General features: G+C 45.0%; 1 protein-coding gene across 1 annotated transcript; it reads left to right on the top strand.

Annotated features, from left to right (window-relative positions):
- Positions 1-452: 452 nt before the first annotated feature.
- TRIM35 (tripartite motif containing 35) lies at positions 453-17,507 on the top strand. The gene is made up of 7 exons (XM_048499130.1): positions 453-849; positions 1,967-2,423; positions 7,684-7,779; positions 8,573-8,803; positions 10,172-10,194; positions 10,780-10,901; positions 16,256-17,507. Exons 1-7 carry the CDS (start codon positions 752-754, stop codon positions 16,825-16,827), a joined length of 1,599 nt encoding a protein of 532 aa, XP_048355087.1. The 5' UTR covers positions 453-751; the 3' UTR covers positions 16,828-17,507.
- Positions 17,508-17,694: the final 187 nt, after the last annotated feature.

The raw sequence follows: 17,694 nt of genomic DNA, 5'->3' as shown, positions 1-17,694 counted from the left end.
AGAAAACCCACAACAGCCTAGGGGAAAAACCTGTTTTCCAAAGAGGCGCAAGCAGAGCCACATAACACAGGTGTAAGTGATCTTGTCAAAAGGTTTTCGAAGTACAAGTAGGTAACAAGGCCTTTAGAGGGGATTTAGCTGACAGGCTCCTTCAGCACACTTCAGAATAATGCACTTTCAATCCACTTTCATAATTGTTTGCAAGTGGATTTTGCTATTCCACACAGTAAAATCCTGCTGCACAGTGCACGGAAGAATAGTAAAAGGTGGGCCAATCTGGATTCCCCATGGGAAATCACTCCCTTTCTTCCTCAGCAGGGCTTCCCCCATCTCCTCAATGCTTTGCTTTTTCAGGCGTTAATCTATCCAACTAATTTGCACCCGTGTCCTCCAAAGCCTTTGCGACCCCTCCCTCCCAAGCAGCTTCCTTTCCAGAAGTGGAACAAGAAAGCTAGCGTTGCCAGGGCTCGGCACACCCCTTGACTCCCTTGACCTACTTGCCTTGCTAACCTGGAACGCTCCCAGGACAGGTAGGGAAGAGCAACTAGACTGGCTAAGGGAGCTCGACAACTTTCCCTCCTCCTTCGGAGCACCACCCGGCCCAGGCACAAGCTGTCTGGCCCCGGACTGCGGGGCGGAGTTAGGCGCCAACTCGGCTCTGAGACATAAAAGGCAAGGCGGAGATCTCCAAGCCTCTTTCTGCGAAGTGGGGGGGAAGCGACCGGAATCTGGTGATCCAGGGCCGCTGCTGATGGCTTTTTTCCCGGGAAATCTCGCCAGGAGTCCCAGGCGAAGGAGCTCTAAGATTTGCTGCCAAAGATGCCTGCCTACCCCCAGCAACACAACAAAGTAAGAAAGGGAGTGGGGGGTGTAAACGGAAGTGCTGGGCTTGAGAAAGAACTGCGCGTGCAAGGGATCTGAGGGCCAGTCCCGGGATCCACGTGTCTTGGTCTTTTCCGATCATCACACTGGCCGATCTAGTTGACTGCAAAGCTGGAACTGCCCAGAAGCCTCGTTTTGAAATTTCCAAATAGGTCCTTAATTGCTATTTATGCTACTCTCGCTTTTGGGTTTCCGTGCCCGAGTCCCTGGAGCTCAAACCGCGTGGCCGGGAATCTCCCCTCCCCTGGCAATGAGCTCTTTTCCGCTTCCTTACCCCCAGTTGAGCAATACTAAAAAAGGACAGATCCCACACATCGGATTGCATGCGGGGTTTTCCGTCATGTTCTGGCTTTTGCAAAGACGGGCGGGGGAGGGGGAACCCTCCTGCTAATTTTCATTTAAAGGAAATCGAAACCTCATGCCCTTGATATGTCAGAAGATTCAGTGTACTCATTACTCAGGACTTGTGCTCAATTGATACGGTTCATAGGGTTTCTCGCGAGTAAATCTTCACACACACACCCCGATTGCAAATGGGGCACGGGCTTACTCCTTCCAAGGGAGCGTTTGAGTGGCAGCTGCCTCGGTTTCGCTGGAAGTGGAGTTCATTCATTCCCGCGGCTTGGATCGGAACCGCCTTGCTAAAGGCGGGAAATGGAACTTGCGCTCCATTTCCTGTGCATGGAATCCCATTGGAAGCTAGGGGTGTCAATTCCCGCTTCTGTTATCCGATCTCCCTCCTCCAACATTAGGAAAAAACCGCTCTATTCCTCTGTTTGCAATAAGTTCCTGGCATGTTACTTTAATTCCCTCCCCTTGGTCTATTCTATTGCTTTGTTCTAGACTGGAATTCTACTGAATAGGGAGGCAGTTGTTCTACAAATGGGATTCAGGATCTTTTCTTCCATTGGTGCTCAAATCTGTCAGTCACACCCTTTTCGAATTAAATTTAAGAGCGGAAGAGAAAAGGCGGAGCAAAAGTTGGTGGCAAACAGCTGTGAGTCACTGACTGCAGCTGGGTGGTTTCTAGAGAGACTTTGCCATTTCTTTCTGTTCTTTTTTCCCCTCCTCTTCTCCTTGACAGAACGATGGCCAAAGAGCCTTCTGCCGCTTCTTCTGTGGCCCCCTCTTTGCCCACCACCACTATCAAGGAGGAGCTGCTCTGCCCAATCTGTTATGAGCCCTTCAAGGATGCCGTCACCCTCCGCTGCGGCCATAATTTCTGCAAAGGATGCGTTGGCCGTTCCTGGGATATTCAAGCCCATCACATCTGCCCGGTGTGCAAAGCGACGTCTTCTCCGGAGGACCTGCGCACCAACCACACGCTGGCCAACATCGTGGAGATGTTCCTCAAGCAGGAGAAGCAGCAGGAACAGCAGCGGCGGGCTGAGGAGACTTCCACCCTCTGCTCCTTGCACCGGGAGGAGGCCCGGCTTTTCTGCCTGGAAGACAAGGAGCTGGTCTGCTTTGTGTGCCAAAACTCCAAGCAACATGCTGACCACAAGATGAGGCCTGTCGGGGAGGTTGCCAAAGATTATAGGGTAAGCATTCATGCAGGGTCTGTATTCAAGTTAGGTTCGGCCTGTATGTTCCACCTGTCTGCAGAAATATTTTCTCCGTTAATTAGCAAAACCAGAGTCTGAATTACTTTGAGCAGCCTTCCCTCCCCCTCATTTCTGTCTTTGTGCCTTATTTTAGGCTAAACGACTTTTTTTTATGCCTTGGAAGTAACAAGGAACATTTATTCCCACTGCAATTTTGTCCTTTTTTAAATATGTTGTGAAATGCACTGGTATTGGGGTCCTGTCATAGATATTGCTGGCATGCTACCACCAGAGATGACAGGAACCTGGATGCGTGGTGGTTCTGGTCCATTTGAGATCTGTAGTGAATATCACTTGTGCTCTGGACCTACCATGAAGATACACCACCATGTGACATTGTACTGATTTTCAGCTTCACCTGAAGCTGTCTTAAACTGAGGCAGACCCTTGGTTTGCTAAGGTTGGTATTGTCTACTTTGATGGGCAGTAACTCTGCAGGGTCTTGGGGAAGAAATGTTTCAAGTTTCAATTCAACAAGGGTACTGAGTTCTACATCTAGGTACCAAAAATGGGAAGCATGTATACTGAATGGGGGATACACTTCTGGGCAGCAGTGTGTATGACAAGATCCTGGGGTACAGGGGGACTGTCAGCTATATCCCTTGGGGATTGGGCAGTCTATCAAATATTAATAATAATATTAATAATTATAATAATAAATGAGCAGCCAGTGTGATACGGCAGCAAAAATGACGAATGCAATTGTAAGGTGTATCATCAGAGGTATAACATTAAAATAGCAAAAGGTCATAGTCCTACTGTACACTACATTGGTCTGGTTACACCTGGAGTACTGTGTGCAGTTCAGGTAGCTTCACTTCAAAAAGGATATGGACAGAATGGAGCAGGTGCCGAGAAGAGTGACAGGGATGATCATGGACCTGTAGACCAGGCCCTTTGAGGAAAGACTGAGGGACCTGGGAATGTTCAGTCCAGAAAAGAGGAGATTGAGGGGAGGCATGATTGCACCCTCTTAAGTATTTGAAAGGCTGTTATTCACAGGAGGGCAGGGAGCTATTCTGTTGGGAGCAGAGGATAAGATTTGCAATAATGGGTTTAAATTAAGGGTGGAAATGTATCAGCTGGATATTTGGAATTTTTTTTACAATAAGGCTGATTCCCCATGGGCCAAAAACAGCAGTGTGAAAATGGTGTAAATGGGTTTAAAATGGTGTAAAAGGGTTTATACTGTTTTCACACCGTTTTCACACTGCTGTTTTTGGCCCATGCGGAATCAGCCTAAGAGTAGTTCTTCCTTGAGCCTCAGCATCTTGGGTGATGGATCAAATAATAGAACCCCTTAGGAGCTGCTAGTGTATGCTGAGTCATTGTAATCAACTTGCCTGCTGTCTTGTGTCTCCTCTAAGAAACCACACACACAGTCCCCTTCAGTTAACTTGCTTTGTCCAGTGTGCTGGAGAAGGTATGCTATAATGGCAAGCGATGGGTGAAATTGAGCATCTAAGCATGCAGTAGCATGAGAAGCATACCTCGGGAGACACAGGTGGTGGCTTTATTGGATTTGCTAAATGGGCTGGAGTCTCTCAATCTGAACAGGTGTTCTTTGTCAGACTTGGCTGTTAATTGTGTAGGGGTACAAAAAGGTGAATCCTTTGCAGCGGGACCCGCAAGCAAAAGAAAATTATAAGAAGTCAATTGGGCTACTGTTTGATTAGGCAGATGACGGGGATCTCGCAGTAATCCTGTTAACTTTGCTGTGCATAATAATGTCGCCTCTGGCTTGAAAGGCCCTTGTTGAGCTAACTTAAAGGTAAGGAGTAGGGATTTAAAAAAAACAAATGGCCATTGGGCAGCATTTGCATAATAAAAAGCAGAATTTCAAAGAACTGCTATTTGTAGGACAATGATGAGGAGCAAGGAAAGGTGGTAATGCGCTGGAAGCCACTGCTGTGTAGATGAAATGCTGGTTATTGTGGTGGGTTTTCTGGGCTATGTGGCCGTGGTCTGGTGGATCTTGTTCGTAACGTTTTGCCTGCATCTATGGCTGGCATCTTCAGAGGTGTATCTGTTCAGAGGTGTATTGCAGTGTGTAACAAACTTTGCTCTGTGATACACCTCTGAAGATGCCAGCCACAGATGCAGGCGAAACGTTAGGAACAAGATCCACCAGACCACGACCACTCAGCCCGGAAAACCCACCACAACCAGTTGAATCCGGCCGTGAAAGCCTTCGAAAATGCTGGTGAGATCCTGACATGGCCCTACCCTTGCATAGACTCCCAAAATGTCTTGGGCGAAGGCTCTTGCTGCTTTGGGATTCCTTCCGAGAGCACTAAACTAACCTTGCAGAACTGTTATTTGAAGAGGAACTGGGGCCCTGGCATGGCTTACTATTTTAATGAAAACAGCACACGGTACTGGGAAGAGTTTGAGAAAGCATTTGCATGAACTCCCAGTGACTAGGGGTGGGGAGGAGGCGGAAAGGCAGTTGCGAGAGCTTGAGTCACCCTTTCCAGACTTGAATCTCTGTCTGCCTCTGACACAACATGAGCTGCTGTGAGTCACTTAATCTCATGCTGGTTCCTGTCTTCTACGAGGAAGATGCAGGATGTGGGATTCAGTATGAAATAATGGCAGGGATATAAATCAGGCAGCACACAGTAGTTTGAAGAAGCTGGGGTGTCCGGACCAGCTGTTAACTCCTCCCCAAGCTGTTCGTTCTGCCCAACAGTTTAGCAAGCTTTAATCAAGATGCAGTAAAAGTTTTCCCACGATTTTATTCCTAATGAAATGCATTTGCAAATTGCGCAAAATAAAAAGGTTCTGTGCTTGTAAGCGTTGCCTCTCTATATCCTGTGAGTGTAGATGTTCATGCTGGGATGTATTGCTATGCCTGAGTGCATGTGGTCTGTAACTGAGGAGCCCTGGGATGCTAGCTGTTGTGTGAGGTATGAAACCTTGTGAAGGGGGTCAGCGTGTTAGGCACAATGTAGCTCTGAGACCTGGACTGCCCCCTGAGAGGTGGATTGTATAAAGCTATGGGGCAGCCCCTCATTTGGAATGCTGCATGCAATTCTGAGTACCTTCTCTCAAAAAGGGTGTTGCAGAGCTGGAAAAAGCCCAAAGGAGGGGCAAGCAAGATGATTAGGGAATTGGGAGGCCCTTTCTTATGAGGAAAGACCGGAGAGCCTGGAACAGTTTAAAAAAGAAGAAGAGTTTGGATTTATATCCCCCCCCCCTTTCTCTCCTGTAGGAGACTCAGAGGGGCTTACAATTTCCTTTCCCTTCCCCCCTCACAGCAAACACCCTGTCAGGTGGGTTAAGAGAGCTCAAAAGAACTGACTAGCTCAAGGTCACCCAGCTGACATGTGTTGGAGTGTACAGGCTAATCTGAATTCCCCAGATAAGCCTCCACAGTTTAGGAGGCAGAGCGGGGAATCAAACCTGGTTCCTCCAGATTAGAATGCACCTGCTCTTAACCACTACGCCACTGCTGCTAAAGCGGGGGGCATGATAAGAGTTTTAGAAAAGTGTAGATGTAGTGAAGAAAGTGGTTAGAAGGAGCTTTTTCTCCTCTCATCAATAAGAAAAGGGGGCATCCATTGAAATGTTTCGTAAATATGCTAAGGACAGATAAAAGGGTATACTACTTTACTCAGAGAGCAATTAACTCACCGCTCGTGGAGGTACTCAGGGCCACAAGCATTGATAGTTTGGGCAGATTCATTGAGGAAAGATCCAACAATGACTACTAGCTGCAGTGGCTGAAGAGAGTTTCCATATCCATCACCAGCAAACATTGAATAGAAGAAGAGACGTTTGGATTTATACTTTACCTTTCTCTCCTGTAAGGAGTCTCCTTTCCCTGCCTCTTTTCACAACAGAAACCTTGTGAGGTTAAGGTGGGACTGAGAGAGTTGTGAGTAGGCCAAGGTGACCCAGCAGGCTTCATGTGCACAAGCAGGGGGAAAAATCCAGATCACCAGATAAGAGACTGCCGCTCATGTGGAGGATTGGGGACTTAATCCCGGTTCTCCAGATTAGAGTCCACCTACTCTTAACCACTACACCATGTTGGGAATCAGCAGCGGAGTGTCTTGGCCTCTATGCCTTGTTTGTTTGGCCCTCCATAGCAACTGGTTGGCTGCAGTGTAAAACAGTACACTGGACTAGGTGATGTGACTTTATGAGTCCTCCCCAAGGATATGGAGTTTGCCTTTGGTTTAAACCATCCAAGGATATGAAAAACTGAACACCTTGAATATTCTTTGTTCAGTTCTTAAGTGAAAAAGCATAGACTTGTACCAACCCAGATGCCAAACTGTCGGGTTGTAGCTTTTCAGATATTTCTTCTCAGTTCTGCTCTATTTCCTCTCATTAACCATTCAGTTTCCTCAGCTGTTCTCTTATGCTTTTGAATTCACCATCTCTTTGCTCTTTTACTTAGTGAGAGCTCTTCCCATTCTACTTTCTAGGCCGCAGTCAGCTTTCCACCCCATCCTGTTGTTAAGGCTTGTGAGAGGGAAGGTTTTCAACCAACACTGACTTTGTACTTTTTAAAGTAACCTCAGCTATATGGAAGCTCTGGATGTTTTGAATGTTCTAAGAAGTTAGAATCTTAGTGAATGTTCTGTGATAATAGCAGTTCTGTGATATCATAGCAATTCAGCCAATCATTGCTACCGGCTGCTCTACCATCACATACAAAGCAATTCATGGCTCCCGCACTTTTGGATTTCCACAGGAGGCCATTTCGAGAGCCAGCATGGTTCAGTGGTTAGGAGCAGGTGGATGCTAATACCCACTCCTCCACCATGAATGGTGGACTTTTATATGGTGAACTGGATTTGTTTCCCCACTCCTGCGCATGAAGCCTGCTAGTCACAGTGTTTCAGAACTCTCTCACCCACCCCCCCACCTCACAAGGTGTCTGTTGTGGGGAGAGGAAGCCACTTGGAGACTCCTAACAGGAGAGAAAGGGGGGTATACACTTAAACTCTTCTTCCTTTTCTTTGATTACATTATTAGATGTCTCTTCATCCTATTAATTGTGCTGACTTACACTGTGAAATCAACCTTGAGCCCAAATGTTGACAATATATAATATAATATTCAATTTGTTAAACTTCGATATAGAATTAACACTGTTTGAAATGGAGGCTTCCCCTTTGTATGAACATGATAGAAAACATTTTATGTAAGAGCTATACCTTGTGTTCCTTCTCTAATTATCTAGGCCAAATGCAAAGACATGGAAACCTCTCTGTGGGATAAGAAGCAAGAATTTGCAAGAGCGCAGTCTGCTTTCAAACAGATTGCTAACCACAACAAGGTACCTGCGAGTATCAAACAGATTACTTTCTTCTGCTGGATGTGGGTGTGTGTTTGGCTGGCTCCAGGTGGAATGTAGTTGAGATAGAAGGGAGTCCTCTGTGTTTCAAGTCCAGGTGATCTTGGTGTAGTACCCATTTTACCTATGGCTTATGGTGATTTGGATTATGGTGTTTAATCTGTAATGGATCACCAGGTGTGCGATAGAGTCCTGCCATGGGGAAGGGATTAGATATGATCAGCTTCTAGTTTATCAGCCCTCTTGTTCATGTTCTAACAGTACCTTTGGCTGAAGAACAAAAGCAAGTGTATATGGCCATACGTCCGCTAGTCTCCTGGGCTTGTGTCAGGACACTTGGATGCCACTTAGGATCGTGAAGTCATATGCTTGCCCAGTCTCTCCTGTTCTAGTAGCCAAATTCCTGTGTGTTCATCCGGAAACAAACAGCTTAATGAGAGGGAGTAAATAGGAGCAGCCTTGCTTCCAAATTCTTTTGAGTTGTGGGATCTGGTAACATGTCACCCTCCACTCCAGAGAATGCCTGAGAACATCTCTTGAACATCAGGGCAGGTATTTTAAAAGAATTGACAGCTTATTTTTAAAGCCAAGCCTTCCAAAGATTGGCCCCTGCCTGTTCCTAGCAAGTTCTCTAGTTCTGAAGGATGCAGGCGTGTTCCCTTACCTTCCAGTACAATGATAAATCCTAGGTTTGTTCATTGGTGGAGTAACATCCCTGTCTGGTTTTGTATCTTGCTTTTTCATTCATCTTCCTGTGATCACCACTTGCCAACAGGTAGAAAGTGCCAGGCTGGAGAAAGATATCAAAAAGCAGTTTGAACAACTGCATGAGTTCTTGTGGAGTGAAGAGGCGGCCATACTGGAGGAGCTGCAGGCAGAAACCCGACAGAAAGAGGACCTGATTGAGGACAAGGTCCAAAAGTTGTCAGAAGAAAGCAAAACCTTGCAACAGGAGGTCGACCAGTTGCAGGCCGACCAGAAAGAAGATGATGTCTCCTTCCTCCAGGTGAGATTGGGAGACATCTACCTATACCCCAAAATAGCAAGATTTCATCTCCAGAACACCCTGGGAGCTATTGGTGGGACTTTTATTTGTTTACTGGTTGCTATGGTATGCACAGCACTGCATATTCAGGCAAAACAGAACCTTACAGAGCTCTTGGTTTTGTCATTTAATTATGCTCGGTGGTTTTATTGTAAGGGTGGCCTTGACAGTCTTGTATATTTTTACTAGAATTTCAATTCGGTTTATTTTTATCCCATTTTTCTCCTTGATGGAAGGAGATTCTAGTTTTTAATGTCGATGGGGAAAAATTAGGCAGTTTTTATTGCATTGTGTACTCGTTGTTCTGTTTTTATTCCATTGATATTTAATTTTGTCATTTACCTTGAGTCTCAGTCAGTAAAGCAGACTATAAATAATATAAACAAGACTCTAATTAGAGGGTTTCTCCATTGCTAGTACAGCTGCTAATACAGCATAGAGGCAACAGGGCTTCCTCATGATGGAATTCCCTGCCCCAGTCTCTCAGTAGATGTGCCTCCCTCAGGTTACTGGGGCTTTTCCAATTTGTTACAGAATTGGCAATTGAATATTATTATGTTGATATACTGTTATAGCTCTGACCTGGGTAGCCCCAGGTTAGGCTTGTCTCATCAGAACTCAGAAGTTGCCCCTGGTTAGTATTTGGATGGGCCTCCAAGGAATGCCAGGTTGCGACATGAAGGCCAGTAACGGCAAACCACTTCTGAACATAGCTTGCTTTGAAAACCATGTGGGTTTGCCTAAATCAGCTGTGACTTGATGGTGCAAACAATACTGTTATAACAAGAAGAAGGTTTGGATTTATATCCCCCCTTTCTCTCCTGTAAGGAGACTCAAAGGGGCTTTACAATCTCCTTTACTTTCCCTCACCCCCCCAAAACAAACAGTCTTTGAAGTGGGTGGGGCTGAGAGAGCTCGAAAGAGCTGTGACTAGCCTAAGGTCACCCAGTTGGCATGTGCTGGAGTGCACACACTAATTTAGTTCACCAGATAAGCCTCCACAGTTCAAGTGGCAAAGCGGGGAATCAAACCTGGTTCTTCAAATTAGAGTGTACCTGCTCTTAACCACTATATCACTGCATATAACAAGTTATTTGACTTCCCAGCTTTAAATTTTTTAAAGTCTCTAGTTCCTTCTGTTGTAGGGCCTTGCCTTTTCAATTATATTTCAGCAATGGGAGGGGCTACACCCTTTTGAAAAATGAAACCTGGGAAATAAAAAAAAAACATTATTCTTATTGTTATAACAGTATAACTGATAACCTGTGTGGAAATTGCTCCTGTGTTCAGTTGCAATATAACTTCTTATCATGGCTTTCTTTCTTTCAGAAACACAAAAACCGGAAACGCAGGTAAGTTTTTCCTGTTATGACTTGAGCAATCTATCAGTGTGTGGGTAGAGGGGCCATAGCTCTGCAGTATTCTGCCTATGTGAAGTGACTGCTCAGAGGTTTGTTTTACCCTGGGCTCCCCAAAAATTCAACATCCTGTTCTTATGCCAGGGGGAACATGCCCAAAGCAGCACATGAACTGTCACTCTCATTCGATTTCTGGCCAGGCAATTGACTGCCCTTTGGGTTGTGTCTTTCTAGGCAGCTGAGGAATCTAATCCATGTGCAAACAGAAATCATGTGCATGGATTGGCTTCCTCTTCTGAATTTGATATAAAAACTATTTCTAGAGCTTGGTGCTTATATTGGAGCTGTGTGTGTATTTAAACACCCAGAACGGATTGCTTTGTGTTTCCTAAGTATGAAGACTGGAAGTCTTTCTTTTTATAAAAAGGCAAGATTATGTATGCTCATACAGGAGACAGACAATATGCATGTTGTAGTTATCGCAAGTTCAAGGGAGAGCTTTTGGATAATTTGCAACATGCTGGTTGCTTCCTAACCACGTATTTTCACACCCTGCCTTATCTGGATTGTGCTCTTCAGAATTGCCTGGACTGCAGAAGAGCCAGAAGCTATTCCTCCAGGGATGCTGATAGAAATTACAAAATACCTGGATTCCTTGCAATACAACATGTGGAAGAAAATGTTGAATATCATCAAAGTAGGTATGTTTCTGAAAGTGCCTGGTGACGTTTGTAGGGACAATGCTAAAGGTAACCACGACAGGTAATGCTGAGACTCTGTAATACCCTTTCCTAGAACGGTGTTGCTGTCTTAATGCATGAGAATGCATGAGAAACACTCCTGGATTTGTATTTCATTTTGCCTTAACTGCTCGAAGAATCGGTGAGACTTTCTTCGAAAACCCTCTCTCTTCCGGAAGAGGCAAGGCATGCAAATGGAGAATGTTGTGCTTTGGTGTTCTTGGGTGCATCGTGCCAAGTGAAAATAGTGGGGCTGTTTTGGATTATGAGCCCGTTGGCCTCTGGGAGCTGGCAAATGCCTGATCTCTGCCCCCTTTAGAGAGACTCTGGTAGCTGAGAAAAATGAGGGGTGGTAGAAGAGTAATAGAAGGGACTACCTTTCTGGGAAACGGCTTCTATTATGATGGCCTGGGGTTCTTCAGACTTTCCTCCCACCCTGATCATCACTTACTTTAAGACAGTAAGTGGCCAAGGGAGCTTGGTTGCCTGAGGTGCGTGCTTATGAGGGATCCCAACTCTCTTGGGTAAACCTTTTCCTTTTCAAACTCCCTTCTTAATTTTGGGGTCCTTGGGTAGAATCTGCCCCTATTCAAAGTATCTCTGAATCTTCAAAATCTTTCCAGTGCCTTGAATCTCTGGAAAGGTCGTGTTTGTGTGTGTGACTCAGTGTGTATAAACCTATCTGAGCAGCCAGGCAAGTGGGCTAGGATTCAGTGCAGTCAAAACAGTTCTTAATAAAGAGGCTTTTATTAACTAACTTACATCCTACACAAAGAACCAATATAGATGAAATGGGAGTTCATCAGCTAACAAAGAGATCTGTTGCAAAATCTAAGAGACAAACCCAAAAGAGAATTGCTAAACTAGCTTGTAATTAGTATGATGTTACCTTGGCAGTCTTCTCCTCTGAAAAATGAATTTGAAACAGCAGAAGCTTGGCAAAGCATCCCCTGCCTTTTCTTGTAGTGAATTCTTCAGACAACTCTTCATTTCTGAGCTGGGAGGATCTCTGTGGAACCAGTCCTTGGGGGAGGAGGGGAGCTGGGTCTCCAACTCCCACCAGATCTCATAATGTTCTGCATCACTAATTTTTAGGACTCCAAGCTGAGTATTGTTAGGTCTCGGACCTTGAACAGTCTCTGGATACTTGATCAGAATGGTTTATTGAAGGCAGCATGTCCCTAGCTTGAGAAAGCCAGTTCTGGGGGAATCTGGCTTTCCTAGCTTGTTATATCTCCATTCAACCCCCCCCCCCTTTCCCAGCAAAAGCGTGAAAAGACTTGTTTTCTGAAGGCATAGGCACCTCAAGGTCACAAGAGAGACAGATATTCCACCTGCTAAGCCTCCCCCCTGCGGTTCAATGCTATCCTGTTGTCCAAGGCCAGGAGGCTTCCCAGGGTCACACTTAGTTATCTGATCGGTGTGAAGCTGTAAACATCAAGGAGAAAGATACAGGAAGAAAAGGAAGAGCCCCTTCTATATATCCGTCAGTGTGCAAATCAATCAACCGGCATCAAACAGAACACATTGAGATACAAAGTGCCATTCAGGCTTTGGTCCTGATGAATTTATTGCAGTCACTTACTCCATCCTAGCCCAAGTCAGGCATATCATGGAAGATGGTTTTGGTTTCTCAACTGATCAGTCACAATATCATCTGAGTGTAGTTCAAGGGTTTTATGGTGGTATTCACACGGGTATATGTGTTTTCTTTAAGGCAGACAACTTTTCATACATGATAGCACCAGGCTGGTGGCAGCAGGAAGGTACTTGACCCCAACCCCCCCCCCCCCCCCCCCGCGCACCCATCCCGTGTATGCAGAACTAGAGAAACTTATGTGTGGAAACAATGTGAAATAGAAGTATGAGATTATAATCTACCTAAACTTTGGAAACTGAAGGGCTAATCATGTAAATAGGCAGGTGGGTGAGAATTAGCCATATTACTTATAGCAGTGAAGCATGTGCTAGGAAATGACTTGAAGTGACAGATTGTGGAGCATCACAGACCAAGGGCATCTACAATGGAAAAGCTCACCAGCTTTTGTGAGAAGGAACAGGTCTTAGTTTAATTGGGATTACAACTTTTTGCAGGCTTTATGAGAGCTGAGTAGGGCATCCTAAATTCTGTAGAACTGGAGGAGGTCTCAAGTCGCAAGAATTTAGTGAAGTAACCCAAATCAGAAAGAACCAAAAACATGGGGATATAATCTGCTATCTTGCTTTTCTGCAACATTATGATCTATCAGTCTCAAGGGGACAGTAGGATGTGATGCTGAATTTCATAATTTGACTTAGCTAATTCTGTGGGTGCAATACTGGCAAAACTCTGGTGGAATTACCAGGTAAGATGTCTGAATCTGCAATAGTGGCCTTTTTAAAAACCTTCCCCTGGGCAATTTAAGCACCATGCTCTTCACTAATCAAATATCTGCACATATTCATTCATTCATTCATTTGGCTTATAGACCGCTGTTCCCCAGAGAGCTCAGGGCGGTGAACAACAGCAATATAAAACATACCTTTAAAACACAGTATAAAACCAACTCAACCCAGGAACCTGAACTGCTCCCAAAAGAGTATCATACATATTGGTGAAAGCAGATTGGGCTAGACTGGGTTTCTTTAATATTTAAGGAGAAGAGTTTTGGATTTATACTTTCTTTCCTGTAAGGAGACCCAAGGTGGCTTCCAAGCTCCTTTCCCCTCCTCACCCCAAACCAGACATCTTGTGAGGTAGGTGGGGCTGAGAGAGTTCCTGAAGAACTGTGACTTGCCCAAGGTCATCCAGCAGGAATGTGCAAGTGCAGAAACACATTTGGTTCACCAGACAAGCCTCAGCTACTCAGGTGGACGAGTGGGGAATCAAACCCAGCTCTCCAGATTAGAATCCATCTTCTCTTAACCACTACACCACACTGGGTCTAAGCATTTTTATAGTGCTTTTGGTGTTGATTGTCTTTATATAATCCATAAAACCCTGAAAGATAGGAATAACTCTACTGCACCTTGAAAGTGGCGGCTGGGGCTGAAAGAATGCCATGCCTAAGACTACCTAGAGAATTGAACCATAGCTTTTATCTTAAGCTGCTCAGTTTGCATCCTTTGTTCTGAGGCAGATCCTTGACCTTATAGTACAGGGGTCTGCAACCTGTGGCTCTCCAAATGTTCACAGACTACAAATCCCATAATCCCCTGCCAGCATGGCCAATTGGCCATGCTGGCAGAGGATTATGGGAATTGTAGTCCATGAACATCTGGAGAGCCACAGGTTGCAGACCCCCGGTGGGTTGGCAAGCATAGGCTATAAAAAGTGCTTTGTTGGAAAATGGTTGCCAAATATGTAGCGTGTAAAGCAGTACAGAGTTACAACCATATTTGGAGATTATCCTTACTCGGAACTATATATACAGTTATCTAGTTCTTAAATTTCAGCCCTGCCATCACACGCTTAAACAGGATGAAAGAAAGATATGTTGCTTCCCACATACTCCTTCAATGCATGCTTACTTGCACAGTAGTTGTTCTGCTCCCTGTTAGGAATAAGATGCAATGGAAGCAAGGAAGAGTTGTACCCATTGCTCTGGATGTTAAAAAAAAAGGGGGACAGGGTCGTGCAGGCAAGTGTTAATAGCACATTTAAGTCATATGTGCCTTTCGGACCAGTAGTGCTACCTCTCTAGGAAAAGCAGCCTGGGGGGGGGGGGGGGAATGTAGAAAAGTTGGGGTAGAGGGAGATGATGTGAGAAGATAACTAAGTCTTGCAGAGGGAAAAATCAGTTTAAGAGAACATGAATCAGAAGCTGTTTCCCCAAATTTCTCCCCCCACCCTTCCCAAAAAAGGAGTAGCAGAGGCTATTTTCTGGTCCTTTTAATTTTTTTTTTAAGTGTTTCTGGGCTTTGCTTGGATAAGCGGATGTTCTTTGCAGCCACTAGAGGACAGCAGTGTATTGCTGCAGACATATATGTATACAGTACATCCTTTGGGCATTCTTTTTTGGGATGAACTGTTGTCACCTCTTATGACCACGTCTGGATTTGGGGATCCCAAACTAAGTTGGCAGAGAACTAGTTGGACTGAGGTTTAAGGGGGGGTGGGAGGTGTCCCCTCTCAAGACCTCAGAACTGGTACAAGCCACATCTAGTCCCAACTGGTGTCATGAAGTAAGACACTGTTGGCTAGTTTTGTTCCAAGGAAGATGGGTGAGGTGGATGGTGTTCCTTTTTGAGATGCTAATTTTTCAGTGCTTCTTACTATGGTGAATGTAGTCCCCGCTGTAGAAACATCAGATGATATGTATATATTTGCTGGTTAAGTGCCCATAGCATGTTGTGATGAGTAGGTTAGTATGTCTACTCATGAGGAAGCACCACTATTGTAACAAGGGACCATCACTCCTGTTTTTTTCCTGTTTGCATGTATGCACAATGTACAGGGATGGATTTCTACTTGTGGAAAAAAGCATATAGCTGTTGAGGACTTTTGATTTATTAAAGACATTGACCTGTTTGTATATAGATTTACAATTTGGAGCAGGGTGGGGGGAATCAGCCATTTGGACTATATGCTAACAATGGGGTCAATACTACCTTAAAAAGTAATGGGATTTTCTTTTGATCTATTATTTCGTCCCCAGAAAATTAGAGAGAATGTGAAGGATTTGAGAAAAGAATCCCAAGTTGTTAACATGTTCATGTTTTTTAAAAAAATCTTCATTTATTCATTTGCTGTAATTAAACTGTGTGCCCAGAATTAAACAGCTGTCACCAAGAGAACTAAAAAGAAAGCATGAGAAATTCTGTATTGGGGGATGCTGTGGTAAGCTGTTACCTGTACATGGGCACTCTTGGGGTATTGTGGCGCTGATTCACCTGTTTTCCTCCAGTGCATAGTATTTAGAGGCATATGATCTCTGTACATGGAGCAGCACCTGAGGGCATCACCACTTCCCCGCACGAGTCCCCCAGCTCCCCATGCCCCACTTACGGGAGCTAGGGAGCCAGCTGGGCTGCCCACCGCCGAGTCCCGCCCCTCGAGCCTCCCTGTAGGCCAGCTCTTGCCGTCCCAAGGACAGGAGCCAGCCTGCAGGGAGGGCGGGCGGGGGGGGGGGGGCTTGGTGGCATGCACCTGGGGACATGGGATACCCCATGTCCCCATTAGCGGTACACCACTGACGTGGAACTGACATGTTAGCCTTGTCTCCTGTACATAAGCAAGGTTTAACGTCTGTTTTAAAATGATTTGGAATTCAGTTTATTTAAAAGTCTTCTAATTGATTTTCCCCTGTGCTCAATGACTTGCCTCCTCTTTGTAGTTCCATTCAGCTTTGATCCCAACACATCTGCAGGAAGGCTGTCTGTCTCCAGTGACCTCACCAGTATTTCCACCGGTAACTACAAGCTGTTGGTGGATGTCCCAGAACGCTTCTCTGCTGGATTACCGTGCGTCTTGGGCTCCAAGAGCTTCTCCAGAGGATCTCATGCTTGGGAAGTAGATATTGGCAGCATTGGTAACTGGTGCATCGGAGTTGCCAGAAAGCATTGCGGCTACCAGTGGAGCTTTGGCAGCGATTCCTATCTTGGGTATACATACATCTATCGTATGCAGGGTGCCAGCAGCAAGCAATGCCAGTCATCCAAGTCGATCCTGCTGGGTGCTGAGAACTGGAAGGACCTCAAGAGAGTCAGAGTAGAGCTGGACTGTGATGAAGGGGAGCTATCATTCTACAGCGCAGAGCAGAAAAGCCATATTTATACTTTTCACGACAATTTTGGGGAAGTTGTCCCATACTTCTGCATCTGTGGTATAGATGCTGTTGAGTCTTCATCTGAGTCACTGAAGCTTTGCCCACTTCAGGTTCAAATCAAGGAGGATTATCCTAACTGAGAAAACTGCTCTTATTTATCTCCATCTATGTACTTGCCCCCAGAACTGTTATGATAGTTTATATATACTTAAACAAACATATGTTGATGCTGTAACACTATCACTTCAGCTAGTTTATATACAGAAGTTGGAATCTAGAGGATTTTTTTGCCGGCAAGGCAAGGTGAGGTGATCGCCTCAAGGAGTGAATTTGGGGTGATATGGGTGGCTGGAGATGGATAGTTCCAACTTAGTGGGGACAGTTGGCTCAGAACCTATTCTAGATCAGCTACGAATGGAAATTGCCCAAGAGCAGGGTGGTATTTGAGGGCAGGAAGGGGCCTTTGGGTTTGCTGACTACTAGTATTCAAATGCCTTGAACTGATCCTGTTCTCATTCTTTGCATATGTTGTACGGCTTTTGTTATGACACTACAGTCCACTTCCAATAAATTCATTCCCGACGTGAGCATATTATAACATCATGATGTAATTGTGAGCTGGCGGATATGATGAATGGAGGAAACAGACTGTTATTTCACTGACAGGGATATCGCAAGAGGCTTTTTTGGTGTTTAAACATCTGGTCGGAACCATCCTTTTTCTCTAGAACAGTAGACTACATTGCAATTAAAGTCTAATCAAATCTTCTACTGTATAAGCAAATGATTAATAAAGACAAGACAGAGGACTGGAAATAGATGAGATGGTTTCTGATTAGCTTTTATCTGATAGCATTATGTCACAGTTATCCAATCAGAAGCAACCTCTTCTCCATTAACAGAATGTGTTACACGCTAGCAGAGAATTAACCCCTTGTACCTCATCAAAAGGAGAAGGTTCTCACAAAGTTTTTAGCTGCTTTTCTGTCCTTGTCTTAAGAGACTGA

This window comes from Sphaerodactylus townsendi, linkage group LG01 (assembly GCF_021028975.2).
Source record: "Sphaerodactylus townsendi isolate TG3544 linkage group LG01, MPM_Stown_v2.3, whole genome shotgun sequence".
In the NCBI taxonomy this organism is placed as follows: Eukaryota; Metazoa; Chordata; class Lepidosauria; order Squamata; family Sphaerodactylidae; genus Sphaerodactylus; species Sphaerodactylus townsendi.
Note: the sequence above shows the minus strand (reverse complement) of the source record. Positions and strands in the feature narration are given on the sequence as shown.